Source organism: Paracoccidioides lutzii (assembly GCF_000150705.2).
Source record: "Paracoccidioides lutzii Pb01 unplaced genomic scaffold supercont2.7, whole genome shotgun sequence".
Taxonomy (NCBI): Eukaryota; Fungi; Ascomycota; class Eurotiomycetes; order Onygenales; family Ajellomycetaceae; genus Paracoccidioides; species Paracoccidioides lutzii.
This window is the reverse complement of record NW_015440953.1, coordinates 1,059,048-1,074,655: the sequence shown is the minus strand read 5'-3', so window position 1 is coordinate 1,074,655 and position 15,608 is coordinate 1,059,048. Positions and strand designations below refer to the sequence as shown.

At 48.3% G+C, this 15,608-nt stretch overlaps 7 protein-coding genes across 7 annotated transcripts in view; 3 read left to right on the top strand and 4 right to left on the bottom strand.

Moving 5' to 3' along the window:
- PAAG_11663 (hypothetical protein) overlaps nt 1-1,399 on the bottom strand; it is a gene marked incomplete at both ends in the record, with an annotated part of 1,932 nt that extends 533 nt beyond the window's left edge. The window contains 8 exons of the mRNA XM_015847267.1: nt 17-60; nt 159-329; nt 393-496; nt 580-587; nt 696-723; nt 793-854; nt 992-1,234; nt 1,325-1,399. Of these exons, the coding sequence (XP_015703176.1) occupies nt 17-60; nt 159-329; nt 393-496; nt 580-587; nt 696-723; nt 793-854; nt 992-1,234; nt 1,325-1,399 (735 nt within the window). The remainder of the gene's footprint in view (nt 1-16; nt 61-158; nt 330-392; nt 497-579; nt 588-695; nt 724-792; nt 855-991; nt 1,235-1,324) is intronic.
- Nucleotides 1,400-1,871: 472 nt separating this feature from the next.
- On the top strand, nt 1,872-3,212 carry PAAG_03636 (DUF410 domain-containing protein; the record flags this gene model as incomplete). Its single annotated transcript, XM_002795047.2, has 4 exons — nt 1,872-1,915; nt 2,001-2,251; nt 2,339-2,491; nt 2,608-3,212. The coding sequence occupies 4 exons, from the start codon at nt 1,872-1,874 to the stop codon at nt 3,210-3,212; spliced, it is 1,053 nt and encodes a 350-aa protein (XP_002795093.1).
- A 125-nt stretch (nt 3,213-3,337) lies between these two features.
- Nucleotides 3,338-4,436, bottom strand: PAAG_03635 (hypothetical protein; the record flags this gene model as incomplete). Its single annotated transcript, XM_002795045.2, has 3 exons — nt 3,338-3,435; nt 3,527-3,595; nt 3,692-4,436. The coding sequence occupies 3 exons, from the start codon at nt 4,434-4,436 to the stop codon at nt 3,338-3,340; spliced, it is 912 nt and encodes a 303-aa protein (XP_002795091.1).
- Nucleotides 4,437-6,281: 1,845 nt separating this feature from the next.
- PAAG_03633 (hypothetical protein) lies at nt 6,282-7,083 on the bottom strand (the record flags this gene model as incomplete). Its single annotated transcript, XM_015845028.1, has 3 exons — nt 6,282-6,331; nt 6,437-6,722; nt 6,976-7,083. 3 exons carry the CDS (start codon nt 7,081-7,083, stop codon nt 6,282-6,284), a joined length of 444 nt encoding a protein of 147 aa, XP_015702002.1.
- Nucleotides 7,084-9,183: 2,100 nt separating this feature from the next.
- Nucleotides 9,184-12,423, top strand: PAAG_11662 (hypothetical protein; the record flags this gene model as incomplete). Its single annotated transcript, XM_002795042.1, has 3 exons — nt 9,184-9,388; nt 9,486-10,109; nt 10,274-12,423. 3 exons carry the CDS (start codon nt 9,184-9,186, stop codon nt 12,421-12,423), a joined length of 2,979 nt encoding a protein of 992 aa, XP_002795088.1.
- An 868-nt stretch (nt 12,424-13,291) lies between these two features.
- PAAG_03631 (12-oxophytodienoate reductase) lies at nt 13,292-14,803 on the bottom strand (the record flags this gene model as incomplete). The annotated part of the gene is made up of 3 exons (XM_002795039.2): nt 13,292-13,923; nt 14,026-14,356; nt 14,579-14,803. The coding sequence occupies 3 exons, from the start codon at nt 14,801-14,803 to the stop codon at nt 13,292-13,294; spliced, it is 1,188 nt and encodes a 395-aa protein (XP_002795085.1).
- Nucleotides 14,804-15,254: 451 nt separating this feature from the next.
- PAAG_03630 (hypothetical protein) lies at nt 15,255-15,476 on the top strand (the record flags this gene model as incomplete). The annotated part of the gene is made up of 1 exon (XM_015845027.1): nt 15,255-15,476. One exon carries the CDS (start codon nt 15,255-15,257, stop codon nt 15,474-15,476), a length of 222 nt encoding a protein of 73 aa, XP_015702001.1.
- Nucleotides 15,477-15,608: the final 132 nt, after the last annotated feature.

Here is a 15,608-nt window from a genome sequence, read left to right as displayed (position 1 = left end):
AGGTCTTGAGCTCGACCCAGTTTATGGGTTCGTCTTTCTTTTCGGGCTTACAGTCCCATACTAGCATTTTTGTTGTCAGAGTATGCTTGATTTTCGTTTTCTCTGCTCTTTTTCTGCCTTGTTTTCCTTTCATGGCAGAAGATTGAGATGGTTCTTACCAGCATCAACTTCACCACCAAGAACAATCTTGAAACCCCCTATCCCCGTTCGGACGACGGAGCAGTACTGTGCTTTGTTGTTGACGATTTCGTTCTCACGACCCTCAATCTTCTCACGAGATGTAGCATCCCATGGTTCATCTATGAGCGATAGAGTTTCAAATTTATAGCCTGGCGAGCAATCGTAAAAGTTAACTGGAGCTCAAGGGGTAAGGGCAACGTGGGATTGCGCACCCCAAAACGCCATCATATCCTGAGAGGGAGCCCCGGGAGGCATCCTTTGATTTCGCTGCGATTCTTTCTGAGAGAGTTTATATGCATTGTTTTCTTCGATGAAGCTGGAAGTTGGACGGAGAGCATGTTAAAAAGGGGGTTGTAAACAATTATAAAGGGATTGTATGCCTGGGTTTTAACGACTTACATTGATTCCTATCATAATAATGGTTAGTGCACGGAAAAAAAAAGGGGGGGGGGGGGAGAGGGAAAACAGCAACATTTTAAATAAAAATATTTAAAAGGACAAAAGGCAAAACTCACTTGATAACATGTGGCATTCATCTCGAACCTAATGAAAAAAGGCCACCCTCAGCAACAAAGCCAATCCTCATTCCTCTTTTCCTCCCCTGAAAAGTACACACATGGCGCATGGAGAATCATATACCCATTCATGTTATCAAACGGCGCTGTCATTATCTTCTGAGCCCGTTAGTTCATCTTCTCCCAACTCTAGGTAGAAATACAAACACCCTTAGCATCCCATCTGCAAGGATTTCCCAGAAAAATTCATGCACAGGGCAAGATAAAACTATGAAAGAAAAGGAATAGAAACACACCTTTGTCATCATCCCCCTCCACGTAACTATGTCAGCCTCGCATTTGTTCCCCGTCCTCCTTTCCAGATCTATAATCGTATCTAGAAGCGCATCCAGGTGCTCATCGCCTGAGTCATCGAGCTTCTCGAAGGTGTCGAAGCCCTTGTTTAAATCTGCGGGTAGACGGGGAGGGTAATAGTAGCGCAGCGAGGATTCATCAAGGCGCAAGTTGTGCTGGTCGTCGTAGGAGAAGCATGCGATTTCCTGGAGGATTTCTCGTTAGAAGAGGAATATGTATATAGCAAAGAATTAACCGATTGGTTAAGAGAAAAGAGGGGACCTGGAATAACTTACCTTTGGCCTGCGAATGGCCGCGTTGGAGCCGACAAAGCGGGCGACGGGCTGGATATCGAATACATGTGAGTTCATTGTCGTTGGTTATTTAGGTAGTGATATGAATTGAAATTAATCATGCGGTCGGTAGATTTATATCAAGAGCATGTATAATCCAACAAAGCTCTAGATTCTATCCGCTGGATTGTGGGAAATCCACGCATTTATTAATTAAGTGTTTGTATATGTTGAAGGTAAGATGTTGGGTACCCTTTTTCGCTTCTGTGGTGTTGGATGATCCGTTCGTTCTTCGACGACAGCTCACTCTTCAAACTTCAGTCCTCATAAATATTATATTTACACCCAACCTATCTCTTACATTCTAATCTATACCGAACGACTTGAACCCACTCATACTCCTCCAACAATGATTTCTCTTCTATAACCCAGTCCCTAGTTCCGCTCATAGCTACGTACCAACAGTTGTCAACTTCCCACCAACCCACCGTCAGCAACCTCGTAACCACCAACCAACCCACTTCAACCTAAATAATTTAAATAAACCGCCATGACCTCTCGAATCGAAAAAACCATAATCCGCCAGCAAGAGAAGTAAACTCACACCCTCCTCTCCCTCTGACAATACTCAAAAACTGGGAAACCCCAACTAACATTCCCCCCAACCCCCTTCCCGCAGAATTGCCGCCGGCGCATATTATGAATCGCACCAACAACTCCGCGTCATCGCCGCCCGCTACCTCAAACAGTTTAACTACGATGCCGCCGCCGATATCCTAGCAGGCGGCGCAAAAGCACTGCTACATGCGCCCGGTGCCTCCGCGTCCGGCGGCGATCTGGCTATTATGTTGATTGTTGATGTGTATAATAAGGCGGAGTGGGAGGCGGTTCCTGAGGGGCAGGGTGATCTGGTGGGAAGGGGTAGAAAGAGTATGTCTTCTACATGTGTACAATCTAAGATCGATATTTATGTGTATACGGATTGGGATGGGAGTGCTGGGCTAACTGGCTATCTAGAGCGATTGATTGAGCTGCTACGCGAGTTTCCGCCAGAGGAGCCTACGAGGAGGAGATATATTAACGAGATGGTTGCGTGGAGTGCGCGGTTTGGAGAGCTGGAGAGGGGTGATCGGGAGATACATCATGAGGTTGGAGCGTTATTTGCACAGGGTACGTTTTTATATTTTATTTGCCGCCAATTTTCCACCCCTTGTTCTCTTTCATGCATTCCTTGCTTGTACGCTCCAGAAATACACCGCTTCTAACCTTCCTCTAAACTACACCAGAAAACGAACCCTACGACGCAGAACGCCATTTAGCCGTCGGCACTACGGACTCCGCAGAAACCCTTGCCCGTCTCGAGTACGAGTGGTACACATACGATGAACCCCACACCGCCGGCATGTACGCCTTGCGTGCCGTTATCCCCTACCTCCTCACCGGTAACCTGCGCAACGCCAACAAAGCCTTCCTAATTTTCACCAGCCGCCTCTCCTCACCCGTAGACCCCGGCAAAGCCCAAGCTCTAAATGTCCAGCAAGTCAGCAGCCAGAGCTCAGATGTGAATGTCTACCCTTCCCTGCCGCTTTTGAATTTCACAAGCCTGTTGCTGCTGGCTATCCAGCGCGGGTCGGCGGATTTGTTTAGGCAGTTGACCCGGCAGTATGCACACCATACTCGGGAGGTGGACGGGTTGGAGAGGACGTTGGCGTATATTGGCGAGCTGTATTTTGGAATTAAGATCCCGAAACAGTCTAATGCACTTATGGATATGATGGGGATGATGTTTGGGGGTGGTACTGGTCAGGGGAATAGTAGGAAACCGGGGAAACAGCAGAAGACCCCGGCGAAAGTGGAGGCGGCACCGCTGCCGCCGATGGACCTTGATTAAGGGACTAGGAGGGAAAGAGAGCCTTGTACAGTTGGAGGTTTATGATATCAAGTTACCAAAAGAGGGGGCGGGGGGTGTTTGGCCCAGTGGCAGCCCTTAGTAGCATGCATGTACGTATGAATGACCTAGACATGAAGTTCATCCTCGACCTCGTACATCCAGTTGTCCTCGTCCAGCGTGGCTATTTTTTCCCGTAGGCTCTGTTGGATAAGGAGGAAGATTTCTGTTTTATGTCCCGTTAGCAGTAGTTCATCCAGCAAGCATAACCCTTCTCTTTAGCTCGTATATCTGGAGAGGTATAATAACAAACCCACCAGGCGGTTCACTATGTAGCTGCCTACTGCGATTCCGACACATCATCTCCACAATACTAGCCTCAATCTCTGTTTCCAACAAGCCTCGTAGTCAGCCAAAAATATATGACCTTAAAATATAATCAAGCCCCATTATCGACAAAGGGCGAGGGGGGGGAAACATACTCTCCTTATCCCTCCACCCGATATCCCCCGTCCCTCCAACCCCACCCGCACCACCAGAAATCCCAACACCTGCTCCAATATCAACGTTCATCCCGGCTACCCCATCCTCGAAGTCCTCATCCCACATCCCCACAGGCAACGCAGGCACGTCAACCTTATACCCGCCATTCTTGTCACGGGCTACAATCTCGCTGCCATCCAGAGACGAGGACGAGGCGGAGCGGGGCATTTGGGGATGGCTTAGGCCGTATCCAAGCCCATGCCCTTGCGGGACGGTGAGGGGAATTGTCGGTGCAGCTCTAGAGGCGTTTGCGACGCGTGTAGTTGTAGAAGTGGTAACATGGACATTTCCATTAGCTTTTGCATTTGCATTGGCGTTGGCGTTGGTATTTCCGGCATGCACAGTTGACGCGGAGCTATGTGATCCGGCGAAGGTCGTAGAGGCCGGGCGGCGGCTGAGGTGCTGGTGCTGGAAGAGGTTGCGGCGGACAGAGGGCATTGTCCGTACGGTATCGGGATTGCTGGAGCTGGCTTGGTGAGTGGGGATTCCAGCTGTGTAAGCTGTAGGGGCGGAGGTGGAGACGGTGCGGCGTGAGGTTGCTGCAGCAGCTGTTGGGTGTGGTGGTGGTGGATGTGTGGTGGCGGTGGGAGCAGCGATGGCTGCGGAGGGGATGCGAGATTGTTGGGTGTGGCGGGTATGATGGTGGTGATGGTGATGGTGATGGTGATGATGAGACGAGGCCATTAAAAGGTGGTGATTTCATAATTAATGCTTTGTTTCAATTCATTCCCTCGGGATGAAGTTTAGGATTGGATGGACGTCATATTTGGCTAGCGGCTGGTTTGATGCGCTTGGATATTTGCAGGTGGAATGCGGGGAGGTGGTTAAATGAGGGAATGGGCCTTTTTTGTGAAATTGAGATCAATATAAATTGCTATGAGCAGGGAAAAAGAGCGAGTGTTGTAGATGAGGTGAGGATATGAATATTATTAGAGTGGTTAGCAGTTGAGGTTTGAAGGTTGAGGTTTGAAGGTTGAGGTTGAGGTTGAGGCGGCTGGTTTTGAAGGCTCCCAAGTTTTCGACAACATTCTTTAAGAATATGGTGGCGTTGCGCTAACAGCAACCACCTGCTGCGTTATTGATTGACCCGGAATACATTTGAGAAACCATTGTATAAATACTCGTCTGCAATGTTGGGTTTCTCTCAACACCCATCATGATCCTTATAACCTATCACTGTGAAGTCCAGTTTGACATGACAGGCCACTCTAAAAGCCTTACGTTGCCGGAAGTCCCCTGAAATAAATAAACAAATAAACAAATAAAACACAAACAATATACACAACTTTCACAACTCGATATATCTCTGAATTGACAGATAAACCGCAGCCTATCCAAGGCCATCGAGCTGTGCAGGACGCGAAGATTGCCGCTGTTATATGCGAACCGAAGCCTTTCGAGGGTTAGTAATTCTGCATATTCGCTCCTCTCCCACGAACCTAGAAGCATGACTGCCTCGCGGGGTATCATATATTGTGTGTATTTTAATTTTTTTTTATTTTTCTTCTCTTTCTATCAATCCTCACTATCCCAAGCCTCTCCCAGAACGACAACTCACTCTCTGATTAGACTACGTAATCGTGAATGGCACGACCTAACTTTTGCCCGGCAACAATGAAGGGTGGAAGATGGACCTTTGTTCGACTCACACACATCACACCACTGACAAGAGTCATCCGACACACCATTTCCAGCCTCCCTACCATTAAAGGCGCGCAGGTACGGACAGTATGGCGTGAGCATGTTTCGAGGCACGGAATTAACCTTAGCAGACGAAGATCCAGAAGAAGTGAATTATCGTGTTCCCATGGGAATTGTCCTGGCCCTGAACCGTGGATTGTGTTTTTCTTAAATTGTCGCGTTGTTCATGATCTCATAGGCCTTCGATTGCTTTCAGGAGATACTATGACCATCTACAAGTGAATAGGAGCTTGAAAATAACCGCTTTGACACTGTCTGGTTCATTGGAGAGGCATATTTAGCTCTATACTTCCCTCACAGCAACAGATCCGGAAATTATCCTGGCGAAGAATGAATTGCCCTTGAAAGGTCCTTGGACCTGTTTCTATTGCAATTGATTGCTGAAACACTGTGTATCTAAGGATGTACGCACGCGACGTGGATCTTTGAACTTTGCAGTGGACTTCTGCTCTCTCTCTCTGTCAGGAGAGTAAATATTCATCTGTCTCCATTCGTAAAATTGTCATCGTGAACTAGGCTACGTAGCTCAAACCACCCTTTGTCAAGAAGAACCCACCCTTCCCACAGCTCCTACCATGCATACATCTCTTGTGGGTTCGCCGTATCATCACGTAACAGGAGGCCATGACCAGTTATTTTAGTAGTTCTGGAAGCTGGAGAACCCAGCTTTGTATTCCATTTCACACTGGGATGAATGAATTTTGCTGTTTCCACACTATTAATAGTTTTAACTGCCAGAGGTAGCTATTTTTATAACTAACTTAAAACTGTCTGTTCAAACTCCGTCTTTGTTAGATAAGCGCGTGTTCACAGCTTGCCAACCCCAGCTCATTGATTGATTGATGCTCGTTTAGACGCAGACAGAGAACCAAGTCGGGCTGTGCAGTCAGCAGCAAGTTAGAACAGCCTTATTATACATCTCCTGTGACTGCTGTGATTGAACGGATCTTGTTCTTGCCAATGAGAACAGCTGCCCAGCTCACCTGGTAATTTCACCCTGTCATCGTGAGCAAAAACAGCCAGGAGCAAGATAAGATGCCGATGTCCGTTCTTTACCAGAGGGCAGTGAGGTAATAGTTCCCAGAGACAAAAACACTCGGGCTTTTCACATGAAAGGGTGGCCTGACTGATATTTAGCTTTTCCGTAGTGTTTTCGTCCGTCTTCGCGTCGTCGTCGTCGTCGTCGTCGTCGTCGTCGTCGTAGCAGTAGCAGTAGCAGTAGCAGTAGTAGTAGTTGTTGTTGTTGGAGAGATGCGGACAATGTTTTACCTATGATTAGCATTCGTTTGAGCGTGAGTCGTGCGAGCCGATGATGGACCCGATTTTCGGGGGTTAGGTCGTTAGGCTTCTGCTTGTCAAATGCTGTTGTTTTATATTGTAAGTTTGGGGCCCACTTCTTCAAAACCACGTTTCAACACTTGTCATCCAAAATCTTCCTCACTCGCTTATGAGCTAGTTTGATGTTTGCATGATGCAGTCAGTCAACTAGCTACCTACCACACATGTTGCTAATATATCTCACCAACCTCAACAGCTGGGGTTTGGAGAGGGGGGGAGGTTGGGGTAGATTAGGGTTGGTTAAGGGTTGGGCGCCTGAGAAGTATGGTACAATCACTGCCGTCGAGGACATAATAGAGAAGACGTGTGTGAGGCATGTGTGAGGTATGACTCGTTTTGGTATGTAGTCGAGGAGAGGATTCAAATGGCTCAGCCAATACAGTCCCTACATATTTAATATGTTCTATCTATTGGCTCACTCATCGTTTCCCCACTCTGAACCTTGATGAGTCACTATAGTTTGATCCACTAGGAGGCATGAAGCTCGCAGAAAGTAGCGGAGAAAGACATAGCTAGTACGTATATCCCTAGTAAATCTGCTCGCTCGAGAGACATCCCCAGGAACACGGATTTCTTATATGAGAGCACATAACCGCAGGCAAAACGTCACGATATACTGATGAAAATAGCGTCAACAAGAGGAACTTATTCCGTTTCTCTTAATTCTATACAATATTAGCTATATTTCAGCTGATTGAAAACTATAATTACATATCTAATTCTAAGCAGGCATTGTTAGAAAAGAAAGGAAAAGATGACGTAAACTTGAACTGTTAGTTAACTAGTCAATTGCTAGCTTTATGCTCCTAGCAGAAAATATCATCTCAGACTTTAATTTTCTGTCAAATAAAACAGCGATTTACTTTTTGACCAAAGCTTATGTATATATACATACAACATATATATATATTTATATATATATAAATATATATATAATTTAGAAGATTGTTTTACCAATAGTTTTGATTTTGTATATTATATTGAATTTTGAATCCTAATTATTAATACCCAAACTTTACTCTCGTTATAGAAAGCAGTTAAAAGGCCACGGCGAGTTCAAACTACTTGACGTATATAAGCTTCTGAGAGAGAAGTTTTGTCAGTAGCCTTTTTACGCGTTATCAAGGGTTGACTCATAAACTATCATCTGGACAGTTGACTTTTTCATGAAGTCATGTCTATAATGCCTCTGCTCAAAGGATGTGACTTGTGTGCGATGCAATGCAAGAGAAGCAGAGCCAACCTGGAAGGTCTCGTAGCAGGGTGCTCGCAGTCGCTCAGTCGCTCAGTTATTCGTTATAGTTGGTTATCCGTGCAGAGGAAGTCAGCGGCCAAAAAGGAATGGCAGAGGGTTGAATAAATGAACCCAACACCGTATCAACAAAATACACCAATAAAACCTCGCTAAGATGCGCCACTTCGACAGACTGCTTTTCCGGCCGAGATTTTAAAATTACGCCCAACCGTACCGCCCCCCTCAGCCACTGGAAAGAATTTTTCCAGCTGGATTTGCATGGCAAACCATGTTCAAACTCACTCCCAAAGTCTGGGGTAGGTAGGGCGTCCAAACCCCTGGACGGGGGCTTTCGGGAGAAGGGATCCCTGGAACTTCGCCGGGTTAGCGGGTGGCTTTACTAGAACTTAGGGCTCAGCCCAGTTAAGCTTTAGTTAAATCCCACCCAAAGATTCGGGAGGTCGCCCGTATGGTATCGGCTCGGTAATCTAATTTCACGGAGAGGCAAAACGAGCGCAGAAAACGTCCGCTGTCGCGTATCAAGTGTAAATAGCCGGTATTTCCAATACAGCTGGCAGTTCAGAGGGTTACCGTATCCGCCAATACAGGGCGGGCCAGCAATTTATCACCGGCTGCTCCCTTCATAATGCGGGATAGCCAGCCCATGCCAGACGGGGCAGACCGACAAGGGAAAATTGTTGGAGACGACTTAAAAGAGCCAGCCGGTGGAAGAGAATGAATGGATGGAAGTGCACCTGCGAACCATCATCCGAGAATTTCAGTCAAGCAACCCTGACTGAACATTGTATCTCGCATGTTTCTTCCCCCCCCCCCCCCCCCCCTCTTTTTTCTCTCTCACTCTCTCACACACACACAAACACACACACACACACACACACACACACACACACACACACACACACACTCTCTCTCTCTCTCTCTCTCTCTCTCTGCCTGCTTGGGAGCTCAGCTCAACTTCCATAGTTGGCTTACTAGATTCTTATCTTCTTATCCTTCATTGATGCATGTATGCAATCGCCACGCAAGATCGGCCATCTTCTCCTGAACAGGGAAAAAGAAGAAGAAGAAGAAGAAGGAATCAACTACGTAGATTATCTCTTCTCGTTGCATCATTCACCCCCATTTTCTCAAGCCGCAATGTCTCAAGTGGGCGAGCTGGTGGCTCCGTGCTCACCTCCGCCGGAGAAACCTTTCACAGAGAAAGCTCATGTCTGCTCATACTCAGGCTGCAACAAGAGATTCACGCGCGCAGAGCATCTTCGACGGCACGCATTGAACCACAAGAATGAAGACAACACCTGCGAGAGATGTGGTGTCCATTTCAATAGACCGGATTTACTGGGTATGCATTCGCAGCCTACCTATGCTCAACTCACTCCCACAGCACGTAAGCACTTAAAAGCGCGTTGCTTGTGCTAACCATTTTCCAAATCCCACAGGAAGGCATCTGGCGCGCCATGCAAAGAGGGACGAGGAGGCTGGCGGCCCTGGACTGGGTGTGCTCGAAACCCGCAAGAGAACCCGCCGCGGGCCCGATGGCACTATTATCACACGGCCAACCAAAAAGCAAGCCCGGGCGGCAATGGCAGCCAGATCCATGGCTTCGACAGTCTCCTCCATTCCAGCCTCTGATGGCAAGAATTCGGCGGCTGCGCAGATTCTGTCATCGTCATCTTCATCTTCAATTCGAAGCTTCAATCGCAATAGCGTTAGCTCCCATGATACTCCAGATGGCGTGTCAGCTCTCACCACGCCGCCTTCCATGAGCAGTGACATGAATTATCATGGCCTGGATCACGGTGCTGTTTCCTGCGCACCTGTGTCCCCGCCTACCTCTGCACATCACTCGTGCTCGAGTGTCAATTTGGATAGTGGTCCACGCGATACTACCTGTCTTCCAGTTGACCATTCAGATCCGCTTATAGCGCCCATGATGCCGGGCGGGCCGTATGAGCCGTATGTCGAGCCAATCCCTGGCCAGTTTGATGCCGCAGATGGTTCGTGGCAGCCTCAAGATCCAGGACCCAACCCGGACTATGAGGATTTATTTGATTTAGATACTGGTATGTATCTACATTTCATACGAGGGTGGTGGTGAGATACCATTTACCCACCCGTTCCTGTCAGATGTTTTTCCAAAACGCAGAAAATCGGATGAGCTGAAAATTGCTACACTTGTGAAGTTCTAACATTTTTTTTTTCTTCTTTCTTTTTCTTGAATTTGTAGCAACCTCCTTCAACATGCCCTTCGCCGCTACACATAACTACAACTGGCTTTTCGATGTGCCGTCCCTGGATGACGCCTTCAACCATAATGACCTCTTTCTGGCCATGGACATCGTGAATTTTGCAGAACCAGTCCCTGACATGTGGTCGCAGCCACATCAGCGCCATGAGGAATTTTTAAACCAACCTCTCTATTCATCAGCAAATGCAGGAAACGTGGATTACCAAGGAAATCCGCAGTACAACGAGGCGATGACCGATAATTCGGACAGCAACTTTATCTCCGGCTCCCGTGGCGCGCTTTCTGGGGGTGTTCCCAGCGCAGAAACTCCTGTAAATCATGGTCAACCGACCCCTGAGTCCGCCCGGAGTTCCACTACTCAACCCAATGTTTCCGATCAGATTCCCACATCTAAATTCAGCGACATGGATTGGATGGGTCAAAACACCCCTATGGAAATTGTTTCTCAGCGGTTGCCACAAATAAGTGAAGCTGCGAGAGCTGGATTACTACATATGATCTCCCAGTTACAGCCGATGACTGTAGAAGGAAACCGAATCGAGCTCTCATCACCCCTTCTCTCCATCAACGCCCTCCAAACGTATAGTGATCTTTTCTTTACGAAATTCAATACGTTTTATCCACTAATCCATCAGCCAACCTGTGATCCGGACCGAATTGACAAATTGCTTCTTGCTGCCATAATTTCAATGGGAGCTACCTACAGCAGCAGAGAGGCGCATCAGCTAGCTGTCGGAATGCATGACTCCTTGCGGAATCAACTGTTCTCTCATCCATCTTTTTCATCACAGCCCGATCTATGGGTCCTTCAAGCCATGATTTTAATCGATTGCTTTGGGAAACAACGAGCTGGCCAGAAGCAGCGTGATATGTCTCAATTATTCCATTGTGTTCTCATCAAGCTCATCCGCCGAAGCACATGCCCTATCACCCGAACTCAGCCTCCTGTTCAACGGCCGGACGACCTCGACTCCGCCTGGAAGCATGCAATGGACCTTGAGCAGAGAAAACGGCTTGCCATGCTTTGCTTCATGTGGGATACTCAGCATGCGGTACTCTTCTCTCAATCCCTTTGCATGTCAGCTTTCGAAATCCGGTCCTCCTTGCCATGCGATAGCGCGACATGGGAGGCCAGGACAGCAGAAGAGTGGTTCGAGCACGCCCGTACGGAGACAACGCACAGTCCATTCCTGTCCGTGCTGAAAGCATATATTACCCCCAACACCACTCGCCGCCCACGACACCTGAACGCATTGTCCAGAATAGTCCTCCTCCACGGCCTAATGTCCATTGCCTCAGATCTCAGACGTCGTGACCAAACAACCCTCCGCTCCGAAACCCCTAACCTAGTCGGCGCTTGGAAAGCCCGTGTCAGCCGCTCCTATGACCTGTGGAAATCCGACTTCGACGCAGACTGCATGACCATGAAACTCAGCCAGGCCTCCGATCCGCGGAAATTCGTGGGCCTGAAAACAGCCACGCACGTCTTGTATCACGCAGCCCACATTACGCTCAATGTCGAAGTGCTCGATTTGCAGATATATGCTGGCGCCCCGCATATTCTGGGCCGGGTGGTGACGGCGGGTGACTTCGAGAGATCGCAGCGGGTTGTCACGCGGTGGTTGAATGAGGATCCGCGCTCAGCAGCGAAGGCGACGAGGCATGCTTCGTATATTCTGCAGGATGCCATTATGAACTTGAACGATTGGGACGAGACGGACGTTTTCCATTACCCATGGTGCCTGTATCTAGCTACGTTGACGTGTTGGGCATTCCATCTGCCTACGTCCTCGTCCTCGTCCTCGTCCTCATTGTCATCGCCCCCTTCATCATCGGTGGACAGTGTGCCAAATAGTGGACAGCAGCAGCAGCAGCAGCCGCCCAAGTCTCCAAACATGTCTGGTTCCACCTCCACTTCCCTGACTGCCCGCAATAAAACGACCACCCTCGTCGTAGCGATGACGACGTGCAACACGCTCGAAGAGCTGTCCGCGCTCGCGGGGAAGTTCGATACGACCGGTTTAACATCCATCATGAGTCAGCAGCTGGCTAGTGTGCGTTGGGCGGTGGTGCATGATGCTATGCAGGTGCTGGTGAATTTATCGAGCAAGGGACCGGGGAAAGGGTGATTGGCACTGCACCTTGGTCATTTTAATTCTGTCGTTCTGGATTTGATACCCTCTGTCATTTTGATTTTGGTTCTTCCGGCAGGGGTAAGCTAGGGAATCGTGATTAATTTTTAATGGAAAGTTAGTCAAAAGGGGGAGCGAGTGGGTTGGGAGGTATCATACTAGTGTTTTTTTTTTTTTATTTTTTTTTTTTTGTTCCTGGTTCAACCATCAAACTAATGGGTAATAAGGCCGGTCACTTGTACATACATACTTGTACTATGAATCGGCGTTTCTGGGACTTGGGATGGTTTTGATGAATGATGGCTGCATGCAACGCGAGGTGGTCTTTACTCAACGTGTCGGTTTCTCACCGGAGTGATAAGGGGACATTATTACCTCACGACATGGGAAAAAAAAAGGAAAATAAACCTATAATGAAATATGTGTTTTGACTCTTTTCTATCCTTACTACGAAGAAGCATTTCCTATACTTGTGCGAATATTTGCCAATTAATTAATTTGGAACGGTCGTAAGGATATCGACGACGGTTAAGGGAAGACGAGGTGAGCATTCTAGAGAGGCGGTGAAGGTCAATGCAGGACTCCGCTACTATGGCTGATACTTGTGGCTCATATAACTGTTATTATAGGATGAAGTGCATGCAATTTGTAAAGAATGTAAGTAAATAATGACTTGAATTCCAAGAAAGCAGTCGGCGCATAACACGCCGACTTCTACTAAAGTATTAGACTGTCTATATACAAATATATCAAAAGATGAAAAAATAATTAAGTAAATAAATAAAATATAAAAACTTACTACCCATCCTGCATTACCACCACAGCAAAACTCAACCAACCTGCCTCTCCGCATTTACCCCCTGCTTTATTTATAAAACGGATAATCCGTATAGCCCTTCTCTGACGGAGTGGCCCCATAAAATGTACTCCGGTCATACTTATTTAGCTCAAGCCCATCCCTCAATCTCTTCACGAAGTCAGGATTAGCCAAAAACAAGCGTCCAAACACCACCGCATCGGCCCCGTCGCCCTTCAACTTGGCAGTGCAGTTCTCTCTCTTAAAGTTCCCCGCCGCCAACAGCGCCACCCCGCCCTTCTTCAGCGGCTGCCGGAAGTGATCGAGCGAGTAATCATTCTTTTTACCCGCCCCGCCCTCCGTCGTGGCAGCCAGCGCTGCCAACTTCGCCTCCTCGTCCAGCACCTCGTCGAACCGCGGCTCGATCATGTGAACATACGCAGGCCTGCTCGCCGCTGGGAGCGCCGCGATCTGTTCGCACAGATACATCCAGTGCTTGTTGGGGTTCGAGTCGCGAGTGTCCTGGAAGTAATTGTAGGGTGACAGCCGGATGCCAACGCGGTCCGCGCCAATGGCCGCGGTAACGGCCTGGATGACCTCGAGCGGGAAGCGGGCGCGGTTGGCGATGCTGCCGCCGTAGGCATCGGTGCGGACGTTGACGTTGTCATGTAGAAATTGGTCAAGGAGATAGCCGTTTGCCCCTGCAGAGTCGATGTCGAGTTGAGCGGAATGTTCGGAGATATAAGTATATAGGTGGGGGGTGAGTAAAACCGGGGATATGAAAACTGGGTATGAAAACTAACCATGGATCTCCACACCGTCGAATCCGGCCTCCAACGCCCGCTTTGCCGCCGCTGCGTACTCCTTTACTAGCTCCTGGATCTCCTCGACGGTTAGAGCCTTGGGGGGGAAGTCGGCATATTTAGAGCCGTCCAGTGCGTTTCCGGATATGGGAATTGTGGAAGCGCTGACGGCGGGCTTGCCATCGAGAAGTGAGGGAACAGTGGCACGGCCAACGTGCCAGAGTTGGCAGTAGATGAAGCCCCCTTTGGCGTGTACGGCGTCTGTGACACGCTTCCAGCCACTGATTTGTGAGGAGGTGAAAATGCCAGGGACACCCGGGTAGCCGGCGGCCTGTACGTATGTAGTTTCTCATGTCAGTAATTGGCATGAAAATTTGTATCCCAAATCATCATTATTTTTGCGATTCTATTGGTATTTTGATAATTTCCCCCCCCCCCCCCCCCCCTCCCCTCTCTATTTCTCCCTTTTTACTTCAGGATTCCGCCTCTCTTTCTTGCTTTTTTTTTTTTTTTTTTTTTTTTTTTTTTTTTTTTTTTTTTGCTGGAAACTCACAAGTCGACTAATTGGTGTCGCTTCTGTCAGCAGGAAGCCGCCTTTGGTGGCTCGCTGTGAGTAGTATGTGACATTCAGATCGTTTGGAACATACACGCCTTCAGACTCTTTTGTTGAGCGCATGCGCGTGAGGGGTGCCAAGACTATTCTATGTTCAAGTTGGAGCGCCCCGAGCTTGAGAGGCTTGAACAGCGCTGTGTCTTTAAGAGGGGCAAAGGAGGCCATTGTTGTAGAAAATGTCTTTTTGGATGTAGTGAAAAATGAGAGGACAATGCTTTCTTCTTCTTCTTCTTCTTCTTATTCCTTGACTAAAAAAGAGATTAAACGAGAGGAAGTGGAGATGAAGAAGAATCGGGAGTAGAAAAATCAAATCGACTAACTCTTTGCCTTTGTAGCCTAAGTATATCTACCACCTATTCCTCTTGTCCGCCGCTGCAAACTCCTTTCCTCTCAAGTATTGTCCCAGCTCCGTCCCCGCCCACGCCATCTCCGGAGCGCAAGCATAAAATATACCTAGCACGTTACACGACCAAGGTGGGAGAGGCTCTTTATGGCCCCCCCCTCTTCCTCTTCTCCATACCGTGCCAATTCCACCCCGCCTGCCGGTCTGTTCTGCCGCTTCACAGCCATGATACACCCCACTATGCGGGCAAAACATCCTCTGGCAAAATGAAGAATGGCGGGCGATTGCCACAGTTATCTCGAAGAAGTTCTGTGGGTGGGAGGGAGTAAGATTCGCCCCAGAGTGCTCCACAACAAGCGTCGGAACGGTGTCTCACTTGATTGGCAAATCCAGCTGGCAACAGTGGAAGCACGCCATCATTTCAGTGCAACTCTTTCAGAGTGGGATAAAGTGCTCCGCGCTGCCACCTGTGGTTTCACGGAAGAGTGGCTTTGATCTAGGTAACATCGATTGCGGTTTGGAGATGGAAGAACCGTAGAATCAAGCCCAGGAAATTGCCCTGGCCCTTTGCCCTAATTAATTAGCCCCAAACCCTAAAAGCAGCGGCTGTTATTGGACAACCCCACC